Genomic DNA, 22,679 nt, shown 5'->3' on the forward strand with positions numbered 1-22,679 from the left:
TTTTTCTTTTTCTCTCTCTCTCACTCTCTCTTTTCTTCCTTCCTTCTTACTCTTTCACTTTGTATATTACTGCACTCGATTTTAAACGTTTCTTTTTCGCGCCAAATATACATATCTTCTAATATACATATTCTTCATTGATATTCTTTATTTATATCGTACGAATGGAGATATGTAATGTCATCGCGATATCGTTCGATCGACCGATCTATCGATCGATACATCGATTTAATCGTACAATCTTTCCTATTTATTATATTTAAATAACAATAAAAGCTTATCGTTAGTTTTTTGTTTTTTCTTTTATTTTCGACTGAATCAAGTTTTACGATTATCTGTTTCTTTTTTTTTCTTTTTTTTTTTTTTTTTTTTTTTTTTTTTCTTTTTTTTTTAAATGTTAAACGTAAATCGCGAACGTTACAGCGATAGAATTTAAAGGAATGAAAATATTTTCTTTCCTTCGAGATATTTTGCGATAGTTAAAAATTTCGTTGCTAATTTCGCGCCAAACGAAACCGCAAGGATATCATTGATTTTAGATATTTATACGATATTACAATTATTTCGAAGAAATTTATTTGTCCGGTGAACATGAGACATGCAATTACAAAGCAACAATGTTTTTACCATCAGCTGTTAATCCTTTAAAACTGAGCGCGCCATTACGTATTAATATTAAGGTTCGTTCATATTGCGCATGTAACTCTGATAATGGCATTCTCGGTATTGACCAATCAGAGCCCATTACAATTCACTATGATTCGATATTATTCGATACTTTTTACCACTTAGATGTGCAGGTAATATGCACATGATGAAAGTTATAATGCACAAACGTGTTTAATAAACACATGGTGTTTTCTGAATGCAATTATAAATTTCCAATTACTTTGGACTATACTTTGAAAGATGTATCATATAACATCCGATATGACCCGCTATTCGATTCTTCTTCGTTTTCACAAAAGAAAATATATACGAAATAATTTTTAATAATCTAAATTAAAAAGTAAAAAAAAAAAAGAAAGAAAAGAAAAGAAAAAGAAGGTATGTAGTATCGGAGAAAAGTGTGTGTTAACAATTGTAATAAAAATCTTTTATATATATATATACATATATATGTATATATATATATATATATATATATATATATATATATATATAATAAAATATAATTGATATGTTTAACGGGACTAAACGTGCGCCGTGGAAACCGCCGTAGTGACGCATCGTGAAATAACTTCAATTGATTTTGTTCATAGTTTAGCAATCTATTACGTCAGCTGATGCGATAACTTGTATTAGTGTTTTTGGTGTTTGTTAAATCTTTTTTAAAAATTGTTTGTCGAATTTATTGAAGATTGGACGTATTTTAACGGCGAAAATTACGACGAAAGAAAACTTATCGGCCATGGGTAAAGAGAGATTTTATTTTATAATGTTTCTATATTTTTATACGATTGGTATCAATTGACATTTCTGTACTGTTATTAAAAGGAAAAAAATAAAAAAAAATAAAACTAAAAAAGAAAATAAGAAATAAATGAATCATTAATATTATTTCTAGAATATATCTCTCGCTTGGAAAATATATTGATTAGAATATCATACTTTCTTATATGTAATTAACGTTAATTTGAAATATTTTGCACATTTTAAATCTATTTCGAATAAAACCCTAACGATATTTTATGTTATAGAAACCTCAGAAGCAGTTATGATAGAAGGAGAGGATTATGAAGTTGTTGATGAGTGCTTGGAAGAAGATGACTTATTAAATACTCAAAACAAATTGAAAAATATGAAGAAACAGGAAAAGCATGACACCAAAAATCTTATAGAAATGAAAAATTCAAATAGTGATATGTTTGAAGATATAAAAATAGATACAGAAGAGAATATAAAAGTTAAATGTAATATTACTTCTGATATCAAAGACAAAAAAGTAGAAAGTAACGTTTCAACTATAGAAATTATTGAAATAAAACCGGAAGACGATAAGAATTCTGTTGATTTTACTGTAGATATTACTTTAGATCAATTAAACGAACATAGAGATTTAACGGATGAAGAGGTTATGCATCATCTTGATGAAATAGAAAATATAGTATTAGATCCAACTGCTTTTATAGATACAGATAACAACCAGTCGTTCGAAACAAAAAGTTTATCTGAACATATTGTTAACAATGATCAAGAAGAAGATAAAAATAATATAGAGTGTATAGATATTTCATCTCCAGATAATAAACAAATTGATGAAAATGAAAAAGTAATATCGGAAGAAATAGAAATAGATCATTCGGAAAAACATAATACAGAAATAAATTGGTACGAAAAGAAGGTAAAGATTGATATTTTTGTTGAGCATACATTTAATTGCACTATTGTTTCAGTTATTCTTTATCTTATTTACAGCTTGCAGAAAAAGTAGCTACAATAAAGGAACGAATGTCAAAATTAGCCCGTGTTTTAGAATTTTCTTATCCAGTCTATCAGAAATGGTTAGAATGGACAGAAAAAGTACATGGAACACCTATTTGTAAATTAGAACCAGCACGTCATTGTCCATTAGACAAACCTCATACTAATCGTTGGAAATTTATCTGTAAGTATATAAATTCTACATCAAAATTATTATTTATGTATTGGACATAGTTGTTTATATATGTATAAACTTGCTTAAATGAATAGTACGCTTAGTATACATATACATATATGCATATGCATAATATTAATACATTGATCATCTATAATCTTTATATTTGATTGAGCACAGCAGTTAAGTGAAAAAACCGTGAATAATTATATAGACCGTTTTAATGATATAAACGCGTTCACCGATGCTTCTCTATAAATTTGCGAAAAATAAAATTAGATGGGTTTGTGTCAGAAGAATAATCTCTGCTGACACTGTTGACTTGAATTTCAATGGAACGAACGATTCATTGAAAATATCTATAATAATTCATAGGAATAAACTGTGAATTTATGAATCTAGAAACATGTCAACATTGACCCCATCTTTTAAGTGTATAACTTAAGAAAGGTGCTATGTGTGGTTAAAGCATAAATCTATAAAGTATTTTGTGATAACAATACATACACAAATGTGATTAATAAAGTGATGAACTTCACATCAATACAGCACATTCTTGAGTGTCTCAATATTCATATTCATTATATACGTATATTTTGCTTCGTGTATGCTAAACATAAAGTATATATCTGTAGCATTCAAAATCTGTATATCATAATACTTTGATAAAAATATAATTTGATTAAGTATACGGAACAACAATTATGTTAAATAAAAATTGATAAACTAAATTAAATGATTAAATTTTTATTTTAAAAAAGTTATATTTGTATGTAAAACAAATTTCTTTTTCTCTCTCTCTCTCTCTTTTTTTCTTTCTTAATATTGTATAATAATAATTCAAGATTTATAATATTTCAAGTACATATTTTAAATTGTTTTTTACAATACAATAATAAATTCTCAATAAACCAGCATATATTATTGCATATTTTACGATCTCCGAAAAATAATTATTACAGATGAAATTAAAAGGTGTAAAATATTATTTTATTTATAATATAGTATATCGTATATTTTTCATTCACTTTATTTTTTGATACAATAATAGTAAGTCTGTCTAGTGGACTCCATTGAGAAAATCAGAATATGACAAATATAAGTGTAATGAATTGTTTAGTAATCCAATGATAAAAACAACCTGACATGTTTAGGCAGCAGAAAGAATCTGCAGGAGGCATCAAAGGAGGAGGATGCATCTATTAACAAGAGTACAGAAACAGTGTGGCGACTGGAACCAACTGGAGCATGGGGTGTTAATACTGATAATATCTCCGAGTTTCCGCCTTTTGTATTGCGCGCAGTTAAGGTATATCTAATTTTGCTACATAAATGCAATTCAGCACATTTAACTTCTGAAAAGCATATACATAATTATGTATTTGAAAAGATTGAATGTTCTTGGTAAGGGATATTAGCATATGCAATTTTTCAACATAAAATAAAATAGTCTTTTTACAAAGACAAGGATCTTTTGTGTAGTAGTGCAATTATAACTGCTGTTGCCCAACCTTTTGTATGGAGAGAAAGATAAAAATTATTAAATGAATTGCAGACAGCAATAATTATTATGATAAATATGATAATAATATTATCATAATAATAATAATATAAAATGATATTATAAATATATATCATTAAGAATAATTACAAATTTAATGACAATGAGTCATCAGTTATTTATAAAATTAAAATACCTACGTCTATTCAAATGATTTAAATAAAAATTAATTTTATAATTGGTAACACAAATAAACCCAAAATATAATTGAATGAGTACAAAATAAAACATAAGAGATATGTTATTTTCTTTTATTAAGAAAAAAACAGGAAACATTGTACAGAATGACAATTCCTGGGATATAAGATAGATATAAGATATCAATCTTATAACAAAATTAAATTCAACATCAAGAAATATCAACAAGAAAGAAGATAATGCCACAAGTGCAATTGCATGAAAAGTATGTAACAATATTATTATTATAGTATTGTTACTACTATTATAATAAGGAATGCTTCTGAATTGAAGTACTCCTTTTATATATTAAACAGATGGAACGCAATAAATATTAATATGCGTTAAAAGAGCTATGTAATTTTAAAAAATATAAAATGTCATAGCTTTTTCTGTTATCTGAATGAACAGATAAAAATATAACAAGAATGTGAATTGTGTTATAAGAAGAGGAACTGGAATTATCTTCGAAGCCGACTACTGAATAAGAAGAAAGTTTTACAAAATATATGAATGAAGATCCTAGAATAAAAATGTTATCTCAAAGAAATTGTGAAAAAATAGAATTTATTGTGGCAAAATAATAAAATTTTGATCACTGTTATCTGTAAAATATCAAAGAAATTGAAATGATCTTGATATCTTACTTTATTAAATTAAATTCATACTATATATATATATATATATATATATATATATATATATATATATTATGTAATATATATATATATATATATATATATTACATAATGTATGTGTGCGTGTGTATGTGCGCGCGTGCGTGCGTGTGCGTATCTGTATGAAGAGTGTATGCTCCTGTGTGGGCTTAATAATCTTGCAAAATAATACAATATTTAATAAATTTTAATTATTAACACAATATGGATATGTAGAACCATTATTTTTAATATTTCATGTTTTATCATACAGATATTCGAGAACTTTCTTCAATCTGTACAGACAGAGGAATCTCAACTCCCTGTTGAACAATTTTCTAGCGACACGTGTATAGAAATTGATCAGAAAAAAGAAACAAGTATTGAAGGAAAGCAACAATGGCTTTGGCTTGTAGTAAGATGTAATAGCATGGATGAACTTATGCTATTTGTAACTGGAAAAAATATTAGTCGCGTTACCATGGATCGTTTGAAACAAGTATACGAATCTGGATCTGGAAAAGATTGCAACGTTAAGTCATTATATTGTAAATCTGTGAATAAGTAAGAATTCAATATATTATATTTATTAAAATTGTGCTCGATGTAAGTTTCTTTTTAAAAGTATGCGCTAACGATATGATAAAAATTGTTATGTTATAGATATAATGATACAATAGTCACGAATACAACATTTTTGGTGGGATCAGAAGCTTTGGATGAAATTGTTGGAGGTATAAAAGTACAATTAGCTCCAAAAACGAATTTTTGGTCTAATCCAGCGGGTGCAGAAAACGTAGCGAAAACAGTAATAGACTTATTATCACCGACATCAACGACAACGGTTCTTGAAGTTGGATGTGGAATTGGTCTGATTGGATTGATGATGGCGTCTGTAAGTATTAGAAAAATATTTTTCTATAAACATATATATATAAATGTATCTCTTATGTATTATATTTTTACAGAAATGTCGACAAATTATTGGAGTTGATTCCCAATCAGAAGTTGAAGAAGCAGAAATGACATGCGAGTTAAATAACATAAATAATGCTTCTTTTATAATGGGTTCACCATCAGAAGTTACAGATCTAATAGCTAATTCATTGAAAAATTGCAAATCTTCTGCCATCATTAATGCAAATACAAATATTGGACGAGGTGTGTACATTTTTTAAATGCAATATATATTATTCAATATATATGTATATTCTAAAATTTATAAAATCGTTAAGAACAATTCAATACATTATTATTGTCTTTATATATTATAGCAATTGACATTATGATATGTCTACGAAAAATTTCTTCATTAAAACGATTAGTAATGATAACTACTTTGACGAAACAATCTGTACGTGCAATATTAGAACTGGTTAGACCTGCTAATAGAGTCATTGGAAATCCATTTATGCCTGTAAAAGCATGTGTAGTTGATACATTACCAGTTGGCCCACATTTTGAAGTGATAATTTTAATGGAACGACATTTTATGCTTAAACTCAAACAGCCGTGGCATCCAAAAGCATCAGAGGAGTCAACAAATGCTAGTAATAGTGCTAATAATATTAAGGAAAAACTATCTTCTATGTCTGATAACAAAAAGTCAACCAAAAAGACTAATGATAAAAAGACAGGATTTAATCGTTCGAAAGGAAAATTAAAAGGGAAACGTGCTCATTCTCCTGAAACAAATGAAGGCCCAGCGAAAAAGTTCGCCAAAAAATTTGAAAAAATTGTTTTCAAGCCATGGCGAGATGGTAAGTATTTAAATAATAATTTAAATATATATATATAAATATACAAAACATAAAATTAACGTAACACTGTTATAATATATCATTAGATTCATCGAGAAAAAAGGATAGAGCAGAAGAGTGTTCTCAGCTTCGTATTAATCCTATGTATGAAAAAAAGATAAGAGAGAACAATGATCAAACTGATCTAAGAGAGAGATTGTCCAATAATCGCGTTGATCCTGAAATTGTAAATAAAGTAAAAGAACAGCAAGCGATCTTAGATATAGCGAAAGAAAAATTAAGTGGATCTTCTTCTACGGTAGATATAACGACTGCTAAACAATTACAAGACATGTTGAATATGGTCCTTGAACAAACAAACAAACTTCAGAGTCAACTACCACGTTCAGTTTGGGATCGTATTGCACCGCCTGAAACAGCTGAACATTCGATTGATAAAGAAGATAATCAGCCTGATTCGTTACTTAAAGGCCGTTACATACAAGAGATTGGTGCAAAAGATATTTTAATAACTAAAGAAAATAAAACATTTTTAGAAACTAATGAAGAAGTATCGATAAATCCAATGTACAAGAAATATGGGACTGTACCAGTAATAGAATCAAATATGCTCGTGCCATTGACAAACGATACACCTATATTGAATAGATCTTTGCAAAAGTCATCACCAGAACGTTATCATGGGCCGGATTTTCGTAAACAATATTTTGGAGAAATGCCTTGGAACAAAGACAAAGGTTTTGAAAAAAATCGTTGGGGCGAATCTAGTAGCGGAAGGAGACAGGCTATTTCGCCTATGAGAAAGCACATATCTCCAATGAGACATCGATTATCTCCTTCAAGACGATTTTCACCGAAACGTCCACTCTTGTCTCCGCCAAGACGACCACTTTCTCCACCTAGAAGGCATATGTCTCCTCTTAGACGTCCTATATCTCCCTTCAGATCGCGTAATAACTTAATAGCTCGTCCTTTTTCTCCACAAAATCGTCCAATGTCAGGATCAAGACGTCCCTTGTCACCATCAAGACGACTTATGTCTCCACCTAGACGTGCACTGTCACCCCTTATTCGTCCAACATCACCCAGAAGGCATATGTCTCCGTTAAAACAGCACGTGTCTTCAATGAGAACTATAACATCACCGAGGAGACAAATTTCTCCTGTAAGACATCAAATATCTCTATCAAAAAGACATCTATCACCACCTGGAAGAATGATGTCTCCTTCGCGTCGAGAAATGCAAAGTGGTAGAAGGCTGTTAATGCAACAAGAGAGACAACATCAATCTCCTATGCGACTCGAAGCATCCTTTCGAATCGTTTCATCGCGTCGTCCTATGTCACCTCCAAGACGTCAGCCATCACCATCTAGACGTCAAATGACACCTCCTAAAAGATTTACTGATGACTGGGACATACCCAGTCGTGGTGCAATTGAACAGAGCAGTTGGCATTCTAATAATAGAATACCCGATAAATCCTGGCGCGATGAAAGACAATCTTCTAATTCCAATTGGGACCAACAAGCTTCTAGTGGTAATAGATATCATAATACTGTTAATCAAGATAAGTGGGATATTAAAGACTCTTCTCAAGATAAAATGAGAATTTCTAGTGGGGGAGATGTATGGAATGCCAAACAGTCATCAACGATGCAAGGTTTAAAAGATCCCTGGGCTATAAGTTCCGACAACAGGTGGTCAGGTACTTCTAGTTCGTCATTAAATAATGATAATTGGAATATTCGAGGAAAGGAAAGTTTTGGTAACAGAGACGAATCCTGGATGGATAAAAATAAGAATAGATGGGATTCGTCAATGTATAAGGATTCTTGGAATCAACAAGGAGATAAGGAAGATTGGAATGATCTTCCAGAAGATGCAAGGGATCCATGGGGTGACGATAATAGTAGTATTGGCCTAAAAGAACGATGGCAGAAATTTGATGGACCGAGTACGTCCGCTTGGGGAAGAGAACACGAAAAGATGGATTCATGGTCTAATCAAAAAGATAATTGGCAGAACAAAGGACAATCTGTCGGAACTTCGAAATCTATATGGCAAAGTAATAATAATCAAAATATGGGAGATGCACGTTGGATCCCTCAAAATGATATTTCGAAAAAGTTACAGCCTTCTGGTTGCCAAAGTGGAAGTGGTACATTGGGATCGTGGCAGCAACAATCTGTCTTTAATATTCAATCCCAGCGTTCTTTTACTATGACCCAGTATAAAGATCATTGCTAATTAAAATTGTTTTTCTTTCTCATTGCCTATAGAAAATTTGCGTTTAATTACTTATTCTCAAATGATTTAGAATTTTATTGATTAGTTCAAAATATCTTTTTAACGTTTGTTTGAAATTTGTTATTTAGGGTAGATATTACAAAAAAAGCTGGAAGTAAGAAATAAAAAAGAAAAATATTTTACTACACTTTTTTTTTTCTTTTTTTAATCTCAATTATTACAATTAAATAATCTTAGAAAAAAATCTTCCGCTTATTTGTACTTTTTTTTTGTTTTTTTTATTACGTTACACAACATAACGTAGCAAACATTTTAAACATTTTCAAACAAATGTCGCATTCATGAAAAAGAAAATGATGCCTATAATATTAAAACACTTATTATAATCGTTCTTTCATATTAATAATGTTATAGTAATGTACACGTTATATTCACGAATAAAAAAAAAATGTATCGCTTTTTCTGAAGTTTTAATCGAAGGCTACGATTGTAAAAAAAAAAAAAAAAAAAGAAGAAGAAAGAAAGAAAGAAATGAAATTATGTAATCTTCTTACTTTCTCAATAAAACGACACAAATACATTTTTCATATGATTTATAAATCTGTATTGTTAATCAAACAAATACAAGAAAAAGTTAACACCGTATTTGTTTCATTAATTACTATCCTTTTCTCTTAATGCTGGTTTTAAATAGATCTCAAATTAATTAAAGTATTATTATTTCATTTTATTTTGACTGCAAAGATAAATATTTATTAATTTTACAAATTTTATAATATTATAGTTATTAGATTAATAGAAAAAAAAAAATAATAATTTGTAACGCGAATTTTTTTATTTATAATTTTTGGTGTAATCTATTTAAGGTGTGACATCGGGGTACTGAGATAGTTGTGTAATGTCTACTATTAAAGTTACATGTATAATGAATGATTGTGTGGTGTCTATTGATGATATATATATATAGAGTAATGGTGATTTAAAAAGCTTTGTATGCGACTGAGGAGACCTCTTGTGTGAAATTCAGTAAAGTCTAAAGAAGCGTTTTCAGTTTTCAAGTAACCGCTATTTCTTACAAACTTTTCTTTTGTAAAATAATTCATTGATAACTTTTCAATAATTTAATTTTTTGTCTTTTTAATTAATCTGAAATCTTAAATTTATAAAAATGCCGCGAATAATGATAAAAGGTGGTGTCTGGCGTAATACAGAGGTAAATTAAGCTTCTTAACCTATCATACATATCTTTTATATATTTAACAAGTTTATATATATATATATTTATATAAATTATAATGTTTAGGATGAAATTTTGAAAGCAGCTGTTATGAAATATGGGAAAAATCAATGGAGTCGTATAGCTTCGTTACTTCATAGAAAATCTGCTAAGCAGTGCAAAGCACGTTGGTTTGAATGGTTAGATCCTAGTATTAAGAAAACAGAATGGAGCAGAGAAGAAGATGAAAAACTTTTACATCTTGCCAAACTTATGCCTACGCAATGGAGAACAATAGCTCCTATTGTAGGACGTACAGCAGCGCAATGTTTGGAAAGATATGAGTATTTATTGGATCAAGCTCAAAAAAAGGAAGAGGGTGATGATGCAGCTGATGATCCTCGTAAACTGAAACCAGGTGAAATTGATCCAAACCCAGAGACAAAACCAGCAAGACCTGACCCTAAAGATATGGATGAAGATGAATTGGAAATGCTATCTGAGGCAAGAGCAAGACTTGCAAATACGCAAGGAAAAAAAGCAAAAAGAAAGGCTCGGGAGAAACAATTAGAAGAAGCACGTAGGCTTGCTGCATTACAAAAACGTAGAGAACTTCGTGCTGCAGGCATTACGGTGTCTCAAAAGAATAAGCGCAAACGAGGAGTTAACTATAATACTGAAATACCTTTTGAAAAACGTCCTGCTCCAGGTTTCTATGATACATCAAAAGAACATATCGATCCACTTGCAATAGATTTCTCCAAAATGAGACAGCAACAGTTAGATGGAGATCATAAACAAGAAAAAGAAGAAATGGAACGTAGAAAAGATAAACAGAAGTTAAAGCAACGTAAGGAAAATGATATACCCATGGGAATGCTTAATAATGAAGAACCTGTGAAGAAAAGAAGTAAACTCGTTTTACCCGAACCACAAATTTCTGATCAAGAATTACAACAAGTTGTTAAACTAGGACGTGCTTCAGAGGTTGCACGTGAAGTTGCAGCAGAAAGTGGTATTACATTATCGGACAGTTTATTAGCTGATTATTCCTTGCCAACAAATGTTGCAGTAACTCCTAGAACTCCAGCTGCACAAGATAAAATTCTTCAAGAAGCTCAAAATGTTATGGCCCTAACACATGTTGATACACCATTAAAAGGAGGTTTAAATACGCCACTAAATAATTCGGATTTTTCTGGTGTTGTACCTGTTACAAATGCTGTTGCAACTCCGAATACTATTTTGGCAACTCCATTCCGTTCCCAACGTAGTGATGGAACGCCCTTGAATTCATTTAATACACCAGCATCTACACGAACACAAAATGGAGTTCTTGCAACACCAGTTCGTGATAAACTTAGTATTAATCCAGACGAAGGTATTGTCGGATCAGAAACCCCAATGGTACAGAAACAAGCTAAAGAACAATTACGTGCAGGTTTAATAGCGTTGCCTGCACCACGTAATGATTATGAAATAGTTGTTCCTGAAGATGAAACTATAGACGAGAATACTTCTACTCCTGCAAATGATATAATTGAAGATCAAGCGGATATTGATGCGAGACAACAGCAGGAATTGCTCGAACAAAAAAAAAGAGAATTGGCTCGAAGATCTCAAGTTATACAACGAGATTTGCCAAGACCAATTGATGTCAATATGAATATTTTGAGGCCTTTCATGGATACACCTCTGACAGATATGCAAAGAGCAGAAGAATTAATTAAAAGAGAAATGATTACCATGCTTCAATATGATGCACTTCAAAATCCTATGCAACAGAATAGGAAGGGTGCTTCTAGTTCTTTAGCACAAGCACAATCGTATCTTGAACAACATCCTTATGCTAATTTCGATGAAGAAGAACTAGATGCTGTAAGTAGATGTATATTGAAACGAATTTTGACTTTGTTCCTTTTATAAATCATTATTACATTTTTATCATTTGTGATTAGGCAAAACAATTACTGGCTGATGAAATGAATGTTGTAAAAGAAGGTATGGCACATGGAGACTTGAGTTTAGATGCATATACAACTGTGTGGGAAGAATGTTTATCACAAGTAAATATTTCTTTATCATATATATATATATATATAAAAGTAATCAAATACTTTAAGAAAATGCATTAAAATAAAATTCTAGATTTTATATCTGGAAACCCAAAAACGTTATACTAGAGCAACATTAGCTTCTAAAAAAGATAGAGTAGAAGCTTGCGAAAGAAAATTAGAAGAAAATCGTATGCATATGACAGGTGAAGCAAAAAGAGCTGCAAGAATGGAAAAAAAATTAAAAGTATTAACAGGAGGTTATCAGGTAATATTTTAAAGATATAATTGAGATTAGTTTCAAACTTAATATAATCTATTTTTTAGACAAGGGCACAAGTCTTAATTAAACAATTGCACGATTTATGTGAACAAATAGAGCAAGCTTACTTAGAACTTTCAACATTTAAATTTTTACAAAATCAAGAGGAAGCGGCAGTTCCAAGAAGAGTAAATGCACTCATTGAAGATGTTAACAGACAGACTGAACGTGAACGTGTATTACAAATGCGATATGCACAATTACAAGATCAACTTCAACAATGTTAATTGTTATAATTATGCTGATATTTACACATAATATTGTAAAGTATACATGTGATATAAGTATGTTAAAAAAAACTTTACTAAATATGAAAGCTCATCGTGTGCATGTATGCGTATGTGAATGCGTGCGTCTATGTTCAAATACATAATAGTACATACATTTTAAAATATCAATATTGATATTTTATTTTAAATTTACTTATTATTATAATTTGAGTCGGTAATCTCAGGAGATAATGCGGTTGATCATAAATTTATTTTTGTCGTAAGATGGCATGATGTTACGTTAGTACTATACAATCGTTTAGAGGTTGTGTGAAGTGACTAATGTGTATGCACATGTAAATTTATCGATTTAAATTAAAATTAAAATTTTATGTGAAAAAAACTCTATAATAAATAAAATTAATTTACTCTGAGTTTACTTTTAAAGTGACATAATAAAAATGTTATGTTCCAAGGTAATATAATTAAATTATTTCAATTAGAGGTTAGGTTAATTGTATAATTGTTTGTTAGATTGGTTTGATGCTCAGAAATATTATAAGCGATACAATTCATCGAGAAACTAAATATATTGGAATCTTAACAAAATCATTCTCCTCATTAGGGGAAGTAAAAAATGTAAAGGTATACCATTGATCTTCATGAAAAAGTCATTACGAGTAAATATAAGTATTCTCTTTCATAGCGTATTATATTTGATGTAAATTTTTCTAGCCTAATCCTGATAAATTATATAAAAAAATTGAAATTGAACTTAGAGGAAATGATCCTGCCGTACTAAAGAGTTATGGCCAGTTTACTGAATTAACTGCAAACCATTTAGAAATTAATATGCTAAGAAAGTAAGTTTTACTCTATTTGTTTATTTGTTTGTTTTTCTTTTTTTTCTTTTTTTTTTTTTTATAATATTCTTAACATAGATCAATCAATTAAAATTTGTCGATTTATATTACAGTACAACGCCTAGAAAAGCTGTGCATGAACGACTAACAGTGTTGAAATCTGTACATATATTCAAAAAACATCGTGTACAATATGAAAGCAGAACTTACTATAGATTTATGGATTTTGCAAAACTAACAGGATCTACTGCAGATACTTTCTTAGAATATCTTCAACGAAATTTACCAGAAGGTGTAGCAATGAAAGTTACAAAGGTTCGTTTAGATATCTATTTTATTCTTGGTATTTTATTATTTCTTTTTTTTTCTTAATGAAAATTCTTTTATAGGTTGAATTACAGAAATTACCAGAATCTATACAGACATCACCGAATACTGTTTAATTTTACATAATTATTAAAAATCTGTTACCATAGTACATACAGTAAATTAAATGAAATTGGCCTTAAATAATTTATTTATAAATCATAAACTATTTTTTTCATAGAGTTATGTCTACAAAATGTATATAAAATATTATGTTTTTATACTGACTTTTTTTAAGCATAATCACCATGTTGTGTTGTGTGTAACTAATTATTTTTAGCGATTGTATTAATGCTACATTTTGTTGACAGAAAAAAAAATGTCCTTTTCCAGCGATGATTTAATGGTAATAACATTGTTTGATATTTCAGGTGCTTTGTTAGGTACATTATGCTGAAGTTCAGGTAGCTGATATTTCTTTTGAAATATTAGAGGTTTATTTTTTTCTACTGCCTGAATATTTACAGTTTTAAGAGGTGTATCTTTGAAATTTGTAGATATAAAGTGTTGCCGATCGTCATCGTGTGATTTAATCCGTTTATCCTTTCGTTGTATTGTGGAAGTTTCATTAATATCATGTTTTCCTATATCAGATGAAATCGATCGTATTGTATTTCTTTCAGGTACGTGCATTTTAATTAATTCCGTACTAGCAATACATCTGCGCAATATGTATTCATTTTCTGCAAAGAAAATTGTTATTCCCGATTATTAAATAGAACACTAAAATGAGATGAATTATTTGTATACACGCTTATTAACAAAATATGATCAACATTCTCACATTAAAGTATGATATTATTTGTTAATAATAATAATCTTCTCTTTTAAATGACTACTCACTCGATCGTTTCAGACGATAAAGAGTTCCTGCGAAAGATTCTCCGTTTAAAATAAAAATCAAAGCAACAAAAATGATTATATTTCGTATACTTGTCATTTGTAATGATTAGATCAATCAAATTTTAAAAGATTAATTTATACCGAAAAATATCGTTAGAGATTCGAATGTATAAAAACAAAAGAATGATTTTATTTGAAGATTGTAAAGAGATGTGTGTTCACGCCGGTACTGCACAAGTGCTGTCAGGCAACTGGAGAGTGTATAAGCAAAAAGATTAGAAGCCATGATCAAAGAGGAAAGAAAACTGGACAGGGTGGCATAAGCCAGTTTAAGGTCACTTTCAACATTCGTCGAGATTTTATTATTCGAATTAATTGCAAAAACTCTTAAAAGTCTACGCGAGATACATTCGTCCTTATGTCTCACATACGCATTAAATGTAATCGTCTTTCATCTTTCGTCTTTCGTAAATCCATTTATGGCTATAAGTCGTAAAGGGAGAAAGAAAAAAAAAGTACAGATTTTTTCGTCCTTATATTCTTTTTAATTTCTATGTATCTGAGTAAACCGGTTTCGCGAACATTATCTACATCGAAGGCCAATACTGCTTTTATAGTAAACCGGTTATTTTCGAAGAGTAATAAAAAAAAAAAACACAAATTAAAAAGTTTTTTTTGTATATGTTTAACAATTACATTTTTGTTAAAAAAAAACGTAATAATTCATCAAATGTATATATACATAATTATTGGATAAGACAAAATAGAGACAAAAATTATACGTATTGTTTCACACACACACACACACACACACAAATACACAAATGGACGAAAGGGAACACTTACTTAAAGAAATTGATTATTTCAAATTATAATAATAATAACTTATTACGAATAAATAATAAACAATAGCGTTATAATAATTCCAAGAATAACCGCTCGCCATTAATAAGCGACACTCCTACTTACATAAATATTTAAACACAGCTATAGTATTTTCATTATAGTCTTATGCACTTAGAAAATTCAAAAATTGATGTTTTTAAAGTACTTATAAATAAACAATTATATTGTTTACTTTTCATTACAACGACCAAACTTTCACATAGTCTATTTCTAAAGCCCTTTTGTTACTGTTATCTCGTCTCCAGCTTGGTAACCATTGATTTCTAGCGTGCCAAAACTCTAGCATCGGCTATAATTAATATAAGATATTAATATAACTCTATTCTATGAATTTATTGTTTAAAAAAATTTGTTAATTTGAAAAAATCATCGAACCTTAGCGCCTACATTTTTCCAAGGTTTTTTATAACCGGAACTAATCGTTTTGTCTGGGAAAACTCTTAGACCACCGACGCCTACACCTATACTGATATAGAACTACGAAAAAATATATTTTATTATAGACATATATAGATAATCATGGTTATATATTTATCATCAACTTACCTCTTGATCAAATGGAGCGATTTTTGTCATACCACGAATATTAGTATTATCATTATGTAACCATCCGTTTACCGTAGGAAGTAAACGACCAATTTCTTCACCATCTGCTAAAAATTTAAATCCATTAGCATCCCATATAGTTGTATATACGTGAAAATCTTTGTTCCATTCAGAATCACGATTCACTATTTTGTGAACATTTTCTTCATAGATCGTTGGGGAACCTGATTTCAATCCAAATTCCAATTTTCTACTGTCGTAAACTTTCTCTAAATCTTCGGCATCGACAAGATTATCATTTCCACGAGCAAAACCAAGAACAACACGACCGCTAGCATAATTAGGGCCATAGAGAGAGTAAAGTGGTTCCAACCATAATTCTGTTAATTATATAGATCAATATTTTCTAACAATTTTTAATGCAATGAATTCGATAATTGGAATATCAATTGGATTGAATTTTACGAACCTGGATATAGCCAATCACCTTCAGGAAATTTAGCACGGATTTCAATTTTACCATACTTGAATGCAAATCGATTTTTTGTATTAAATCTAGCTGATATAACAGGTGGCAAAATGTTGTAAGATATAGCATTTCGAGAACATTCCTGGGGGATATTGCTGGTGCAACTTAAAAAATAAAAAAAAAAAAAAGGAAATTAACAACATTTATCGTATATAAGATATAAATAGATATTAAATATATCCATTATTCGTACTCAGCAAGTTGTAATGTTCCATACGAAGTTATATTTTCTCCGTACGAATCTTCTAATATAATTGGTTTAATACGAAGAATACCATCATCGATTTCAACGAGCTTCGGATGATTGTCATTGTGATAAATGCAAAATTCGTAATCCTGAAACAAAAAAAAGAAATTAAAAGAATATTTATTTCTTCCGATTCTTGTGCGTCAATTGATTCGTATTAATACCAAAATTTGTGCTCACAGGTCCTAATGGCATTTTTATATCGCGTGACCAAAGTGATTCATTTAAATTATTAAAATCTTCGCTGAATATCAATTGGCCTTTTTCGGTATTTGAGCTGACGATGACTGACGCTGGAGTTGTAGATTTTTCTAAATTCGCTGCAAAGAAATTGTTCGACAATGTATAGAAAATTTGTAATTCATTGAAATAATTTAATAACAACTTAAAAATTTTTAAAAAATTACATTTACTGCGAACCACATATCTTTGATTTTCTTTAATAGAATTTGTATTATTAACTTGTACATATATCCAATAATTAATAATATCTCCTTCTTGTAAGATAACGTTCCCCTTTTCTAAGGTCCATCGTCCATTTTTAGCTCGAAATACATCACCAAATAATTCGCCAGGATCTCTCGAACGTATTGGTTTATTTAAATTTCCATGAAACGTAAAATATTGCAAGCCTGGTGTATCTGTTAATGACGCGAAGAAATTTATTATTTTTAATTAGAGAAAAAAAGACAATTATATATACATATATATATATGACTTGTATTTCCATATCTATACGTATAAAATAGATGACCTGTATGACCTAACGATAATAATGATTACATCGTTCAAATAAAGAATTTCCCTTTTTTACTTAAGAAAGATTGACATTTTATAAGCAAGTATAAAAATCTCGGGGATTTACGGAAAACTCCAGATGACTAGCTGATGCGTCATTATCGCAATGATTTATAGTAAAAGTGTATATACGATTTATTCATCAAACTTTTGAAAAAGCATATTTTTTTTATTTTCTGTATTATATACATAAAATGATAACTTTAATTTACCTTGTATAGAAATACGTAATCCTTTTGATCCAAGTACTTCGAATAATGGTTCTGGTATCGTGTAAGCTTTTACATTTACAATTAATAACACAGAGATTATAAATTTCAATCGGAATGAAATTAACGATGAAACTTGACAAATTTTTTTTGAGTACATTGTTACTTTTTTTTTATTGACTTGTTTTATGAAAACCAGAAAAAGAAACGTAGATGATGGAATAAAGAAAATAATTATAACTCAAACAAGTTTGCACACGCGATACTAAATAATGATTGAGAGAGAACCAAAATAACTTGTTTCTTTCACAAGCTTTAATCTTATAGTCAAGCTCGTATCTTACTCTTCCTTCTTCTCTTTCTCCTCCTCCTTGTCCACCTTCAGCTTCTCCTACTCCTTCTCTTCCTCTTCTTTCTATTCATTTTCTTTATGCCTTCTTTCAGTCTTATTTTGATCATTTTTAAATACAAATTTTTATTTATGTCGCCATTTTACCATCAACGATTCGAAGTTAATTTCGATTATTAATCGATAATCTAAACGAATTTATTAATAAGAATTTATTTGAATATTTAATAATAATAAAAATGATAATAACAATATATATATATATATATATATATATATATATATATATACTCCTTAATAATATAAAAATACTGATATAAATAAATATTAATAAAACATATATATATATATATTTTATTGTCGTTATATTTAAATACGAATTTCTACATAATTATTTTGAATTCAGAAAAATTTTGAAAGAAAATGTTTACAGAAATGATTATTTCATTTTGATTACAAAATTTTTAATTATTGGATACTACGTTACATTTGTCTCGTATTCCTTTCAGAGAAATATGAGAAGACGAAGCTGTTCTTGGTCACGTTCGTTATAAGTCGGTCATAGTAATAAGGGAATCTCAGTTATAAAATAAAAGTAGACTTCGAGAAGAATATACCATACGCGATGATCTGCACGTAAGCCATGTTGAAAAAAAGGCGGGTAGTTTATACCTCAGGAATGTGCATAGGTGTTTGAAGTACCCACGTATAAACATTATCAATATATTACAATATTATTATGTAAATCTTTCATGTTACAATTTCATTTGCATTTTTTTATTATATTTCTTAACCGTTGACCAAAAATAATTTATAAGTATGACTAAGGTATTTTGTAACTTAACTTCCTTTTTTCTTCATTTTCTTCTTCAACTTTTCTTTTTCTTTTTGTTTTAATGTTAACAATAAATATAATATATAATATAACGTTATGAACGTTGAACATTTAAATAAAATATTTTTTTGAATTCTTTCTAATTCTTTTTTTTAATCGTAAAAAATTTGTTACAATTCGAATTTTCATTTTTATTCCTACGTTACTGCCGAGATCGAGGAGTTGTCTATATATATATACCAAAAATTAAGAGAACGCGCGTCATAATGATACATACGTATCATATGAAGGTTATATAGTGGAAATTGTTACAAGCTTTTTATAATTTGTTAATTTCAAGTGTAAATTGCATAAGGTAAGCAATATTATTATTATACGTAATAAAATTAATACGAAATACTTGCCATTTTCAAATGAATAACGTCAATACTGATTTAAAATAAACAATTGAATTTTTGAATCTTTCTATTTCTTTTTTCTTTTGTATCTATTGTAAAATTTCTTTTACAAAGATTAGAAAAATCTAACCTCAAAACGTGAACATGACAATTTATATTGTAATCATTCACATTCGTAATCTAATCATATTTTAGTAAACGAGTCATTTAATGTTAAATAACTTACAAAATTTGATATAAGATGATTAATCAGTGATCATTACGATTTTTTTCACCAGTAACAATATTTACATTAGAATATGAATGTCGTAGATGTATTATCGTATTAAAAACAGATAATTACCTATAACAGATTGGCATTAAAAAAAATATTGTTTACAATGATAGGAAAACGCAAAAGTGATGTAACGAATATTTTTTTTACAGCAAAATGATTATTTCACAGTTAATATGTCGTTCTATATTATCCAAAGTAACGAGAAATGTTTATAGCAATGGTAAACAAAAAATTAAATTTATGTCGACACAAAACTCAAAACCAGATACCAAAAGTAAAGTTGAAACTGTTCATAGCATTGGTAAGAAATGTATTATTTATTTATTGTCTAAAAGTAAAAGTACTTATAATAATTTTTGACTGGGTTGTTACAGGAATTCACATGCACCCTGTTACTAATTTTGACAAAAGAATATTAGTATGGGTTAAACGATACCCATCTATGGCTGATGTACCTGCACAAGTCACGTAAGCAAAATACTAATATATAATTAATTTTTGAGAATATATTAGCATTATTATAAAATGTTCTATAATATAAAGAACTTAATTTTTTATTTTTAATAGACGTGACTGTATATTGAATGCACGAAGTAAAGCTAGAGTACGCACTTGCAACATTATGATAGTAATCTCAGTAATAGGATTTCTAATTGCTGCTATAAGTGGAAAACGAGAAGTAGCAAAGGGAAATACACTGACTAAAAGAGATTTGGAATGGCAAAAAAGCTTACGAAAAGAACAAATAGCAGCTGAAGATAAAAAGTGAAGCACTTAAATCAATAGAGATATTTATATTATAGAAACCAATGAATATAACATGTAATAATTTAAATGTTTATTTTTGCATGCAGTATTTTTGGAATTATAAAGTGATAGTACTCAGAATAATATAATAATTTTCAATAGCTTTAAAAAATAGTTAACTATATTTATTATATGCAAGTAAAAGCTATTTTCATAAAATAGCTCAAAAAATATATATGCATATAATTATTTATATTGCAATAATATTTTTTGTACATAGATGTAATGAAATATTACCATTGCTATCATTACTTTCATACTTATACTGTAATCATATAATTTTAATTTTCAAGTAAGAATATTTTCGAAATTAAAATATATTTTGTCTGTAGTCATGTAGTTTTCATTTATGCTAACAAAAAGAAGACACGTTTGTTCTTCTTTTTTTTTTTTTTTTTTTTTTTTTTTTTTTTAAAAAATATATCTAATAAATAGGATCAATAATAGATCCTCAATATGTGCATAACAAGATAGCTTATGTTTGTTTGTTAACTCTAATTATCTTAATCTTTATAAAAAATTACTTTATCATAAAAACGTATGATCATGTTTCAGTTATTGATATCAAAGAACATTTAACTATTTTATTACCAGCAAGATAATTTGTACACTGCAACAGCAGAAAGAATCCTTCCATATTGATTTTATGTAATTCATTATCCACAAATTACCTATTTTTTTTATTGTAATAATTATTACATACATACATTACTCTTTTTCAAATTATACATCATGTGGAAGAATTCATCATGTAAATTCTATGGACTTATAGTGGGTGGCTTATAATAACTGCGACACTTATCATGATAAACTTGCATTGTACGATTTCTCAAAACTTCTTCCACACCAACTTCTGATTGTAGTAAGCGTAAATTATTCTGTTCTTTTCTTAAAGTTTTTATAAATATTGGATCATTCCCTTGACTTTCCTTTTGATTTTTTAAGTATTTCACTCTTTCTTTAGCAATGTTTAAACATTTATTGATCGCACTTTGTCGCTGAATATGACTACTCTGAACTTCTTCGTATAATTCTTTACACTTTGATGTTGGATTTACATCGCTTTTAAATGATTCTGTAGGAAGTGTTGTATTTAACATGTATATGATTTTGTCATCAAATTGTCTCATTTTCCGTAACGTATCCTGGAATACAAAAATTAGAAAAAAATATGTTTCAAATATATCGCAGTCCATACGTCGATTAATATATCGTTATTATAAAAATAGAGTTGAAAATTATTAAACTAACCTAACTAACCAAAAAAGGATATTTTTTTTTTTTTAAACTTATCGAAAGCTAATTATTTACATCGCCGTAAATTTCGATAAATGTTAGTAATGATCTTTTGTTATCCATCTTTATTTATAAATTTGAATAAATTTATAATCTAACTTTTTCATTAATGATATATAATTACACTATCAGCCGGTGAAAATCGTACTAAGTATGGTTCAAAAATTATTCGATCGCATGACTCAAGTTGTATCAGATAAACGTAAAATTAAAATAATAATATCTAAAGGAGGATATCTTTTGCTATTATGTTATAGTTTATTATCAAATATACCTGAAATTCTAAAAAATCGACACATTCCACGCTAGTAGCAGCCATCTTTATCGGGCGAACTCCCAGTACAATTGGTATGTATGATATATATATATATATATATATATATATATATATATATATACATACATAACATACACATATACAAAATGGATACAGTGCGCTCTATATGAAAAGCATGAAAGTTAAAGGCTATTAAGCAACTTTCGATAGAAACGTGCGTGACTTTAAGCATGCTAGTAGATTATGAATTCACACTTTTCATTCTCACATAATTATATCTTTTTTTTAATGATGGCGTGCTTTCGCAGTAATCTATAATAAGTACGATACA

General features: G+C 28.7%; 6 protein-coding genes across 10 annotated transcripts; 4 read left to right on the forward strand and 2 right to left on the reverse strand.

Moving 5' to 3' along the window:
- Positions 1 to 1,188: 1,188 nt before the first annotated feature.
- Positions 1,189 to 9,646, forward strand: LOC124423513. 2 transcript variants are annotated; one of them, XM_046961299.1, is made up of 9 exons: positions 1,189 to 1,415; positions 1,701 to 2,344; positions 2,419 to 2,608; positions 3,754 to 3,908; positions 5,268 to 5,557; positions 5,657 to 5,888; positions 5,962 to 6,154; positions 6,268 to 6,753; positions 6,840 to 9,646. In XM_046961299.1, exons 1-9 carry the CDS (start codon positions 1,412 to 1,414, stop codon positions 8,999 to 9,001), a joined length of 4,356 nt encoding a protein of 1,451 aa, XP_046817255.1. In that variant the 5' UTR covers positions 1,189 to 1,411; the 3' UTR covers positions 9,002 to 9,646. The 2 variants fall into 2 exon arrangements, with proteins under 2 accessions (XP_046817255.1, XP_046817256.1); XM_046961300.1 differs by lacking the exon at positions 1,189 to 1,415 and adding an exon at positions 1,471 to 1,621.
- Positions 9,647 to 10,031: 385 nt separating this feature from the next.
- LOC124423855 (cell division cycle 5-like protein) lies at positions 10,032 to 13,230 on the forward strand. Its single transcript, XM_046962135.1, has 5 exons — positions 10,032 to 10,214; positions 10,305 to 12,095; positions 12,176 to 12,283; positions 12,366 to 12,539; positions 12,599 to 13,230. The coding sequence occupies exons 1-5, from the start codon at positions 10,170 to 10,172 to the stop codon at positions 12,818 to 12,820; spliced, it is 2,340 nt and encodes a 779-aa protein (XP_046818091.1). The 5' UTR covers positions 10,032 to 10,169; the 3' UTR covers positions 12,821 to 13,230.
- LOC124423861 (28S ribosomal protein S10, mitochondrial) lies at positions 13,117 to 14,175 on the forward strand. The gene is made up of 5 exons (XM_046962151.1): positions 13,117 to 13,278; positions 13,337 to 13,447; positions 13,538 to 13,665; positions 13,779 to 13,980; positions 14,055 to 14,175. Exons 1-5 carry the CDS (start codon positions 13,264 to 13,266, stop codon positions 14,106 to 14,108), a joined length of 510 nt encoding a protein of 169 aa, XP_046818107.1. The 5' UTR covers positions 13,117 to 13,263; the 3' UTR covers positions 14,109 to 14,175.
- LOC124423857 (beta-1,3-glucan-binding protein-like) lies at positions 13,982 to 18,485 on the reverse strand. Of its 3 annotated transcripts, none has more exons than XR_006942176.1 (9): positions 18,113 to 18,484; positions 17,510 to 17,743; positions 17,283 to 17,422; positions 17,049 to 17,191; positions 16,796 to 16,959; positions 16,327 to 16,706; positions 16,156 to 16,257; positions 15,844 to 16,069; positions 13,982 to 14,714 (listed from the first exon to the last, which is right to left on the reverse strand). XR_006942176.1 is itself a non-coding variant. In XM_046962139.1 (9 exons), the coding sequence occupies exons 1-9, from the start codon at positions 18,267 to 18,269 to the stop codon at positions 15,959 to 15,961; spliced, it is 1,314 nt and encodes a 437-aa protein (XP_046818095.1). In that variant the 5' UTR covers positions 18,270 to 18,485; the 3' UTR covers positions 15,594 to 15,958. The 3 variants fall into 3 exon arrangements, 2 of the variants coding, with proteins under 2 accessions (XP_046818095.1, XP_046818093.1); XM_046962139.1 differs by lacking the exon at positions 13,982 to 14,714 and having other exon boundaries at positions 15,594 to 16,069; positions 16,327 to 16,433; positions 16,551 to 16,706; positions 18,113 to 18,485; XM_046962137.1 differs by lacking the exon at positions 13,982 to 14,714 and having other exon boundaries at positions 15,594 to 16,069.
- A 1,006-nt stretch (positions 18,486 to 19,491) lies between these two features.
- Positions 19,492 to 21,106, forward strand: LOC124423862 (protein FAM162B-like). The gene is made up of 4 exons (XM_046962152.1): positions 19,492 to 19,648; positions 20,118 to 20,269; positions 20,343 to 20,436; positions 20,536 to 21,106. Exons 2-4 carry the CDS (start codon positions 20,122 to 20,124, stop codon positions 20,735 to 20,737), a joined length of 444 nt encoding a protein of 147 aa, XP_046818108.1. The 5' UTR covers positions 19,492 to 19,648; positions 20,118 to 20,121; the 3' UTR covers positions 20,738 to 21,106.
- Positions 21,107 to 21,345: 239 nt separating this feature from the next.
- On the reverse strand, positions 21,346 to 22,432 carry LOC124423863 (protein MIX23). 2 transcript variants are annotated; one of them, XM_046962154.1, is made up of 2 exons: positions 22,346 to 22,432; positions 21,346 to 21,920 (listed from the first exon to the last, which is right to left on the reverse strand). In XM_046962154.1, the coding sequence occupies exons 1-2, from the start codon at positions 22,388 to 22,390 to the stop codon at positions 21,534 to 21,536; spliced, it is 432 nt and encodes a 143-aa protein (XP_046818110.1). In that variant the 5' UTR covers positions 22,391 to 22,432; the 3' UTR covers positions 21,346 to 21,533. The 2 variants fall into 2 exon arrangements, with proteins under 2 accessions (XP_046818110.1, XP_046818111.1); XM_046962155.1 differs by lacking the exon at positions 22,346 to 22,432 and adding an exon at positions 22,027 to 22,306.
- Between the last annotated feature and the right edge of the window lie 247 nt (positions 22,433 to 22,679).

Source organism: Vespa crabro, chromosome 4 (assembly GCF_910589235.1).
Source record: "Vespa crabro chromosome 4, iyVesCrab1.2, whole genome shotgun sequence".
Taxonomy (NCBI): domain Eukaryota; kingdom Metazoa; phylum Arthropoda; class Insecta; order Hymenoptera; family Vespidae; genus Vespa; species Vespa crabro.

Coding starts and splice junctions, on each gene's coding strand:
- LOC124423513 (XM_046961299.1), top strand. Junction 2,609..3,753: donor TAATCGTTGGAAATTTATCT/GTAAGTATATAA, acceptor TGACATGTTTAG/GCAGCAGAAAGAATCTGCAG. Junction 6,754..6,839: donor TTTCAAGCCATGGCGAGATG/GTAAGTATTTAA, acceptor ATATATCATTAG/ATTCATCGAGAAAAAAGGAT.
- LOC124423855 (XM_046962135.1), top strand. CDS start 10,170: ATGCCGCGAATAATGATAAAAGGTGGTGTCTGGCGTAATACAGAG. Junction 10,215..10,304: donor GTGTCTGGCGTAATACAGAG/GTAAATTAAGCT, acceptor TATAATGTTTAG/GATGAAATTTTGAAAGCAGC. Junction 12,096..12,175: donor ATGAAGAAGAACTAGATGCT/GTAAGTAGATGT, acceptor ATTTGTGATTAG/GCAAAACAATTACTGGCTGA.
- LOC124423861 (XM_046962151.1), top strand. Junction 13,666..13,778: donor GAAATTAATATGCTAAGAAA/GTAAGTTTTACT, acceptor TTTATATTACAG/TACAACGCCTAGAAAAGCTG. Junction 13,981..14,054: donor TAGCAATGAAAGTTACAAAG/GTTCGTTTAGAT, acceptor ATTCTTTTATAG/GTTGAATTACAGAAATTACC.
- LOC124423857 (XM_046962137.1), bottom strand. CDS start 18,269: ATGTACTCAAAAAAAATTTGTCAAGTTTCATCGTTAATTTCATTCCGA. Junction 17,423..17,509: donor ATATGTGGTTCGCAGTAAAT/GTAATTTTTTAA, acceptor ATTTCTTTGCAG/CGAATTTAGAAAAATCTACA. Junction 16,070..16,155: donor GGAAAAATGTAGGCGCTAAG/GTTCGATGATTT, acceptor TATTAATTATAG/CCGATGCTAGAGTTTTGGCA.
- LOC124423862 (XM_046962152.1), top strand. CDS start 20,122: ATGATTATTTCACAGTTAATATGTCGTTCTATATTATCCAAAGTAACG. Junction 20,270..20,342: donor TGAAACTGTTCATAGCATTG/GTAAGAAATGTA, acceptor GGGTTGTTACAG/GAATTCACATGCACCCTGTT. Junction 20,437..20,535: donor GATGTACCTGCACAAGTCAC/GTAAGCAAAATA, acceptor TATTTTTAATAG/ACGTGACTGTATATTGAATG.
- LOC124423863 (XM_046962154.1), bottom strand. CDS start 22,390: ATGGCTGCTACTAGCGTGGAATGTGTCGATTTTTTAGAATTTCAG. Junction 21,921..22,345: donor TCGATTTTTTAGAATTTCAG/GTATATTTGATA, acceptor TTTGTATTCCAG/GATACGTTACGGAAAATGAG.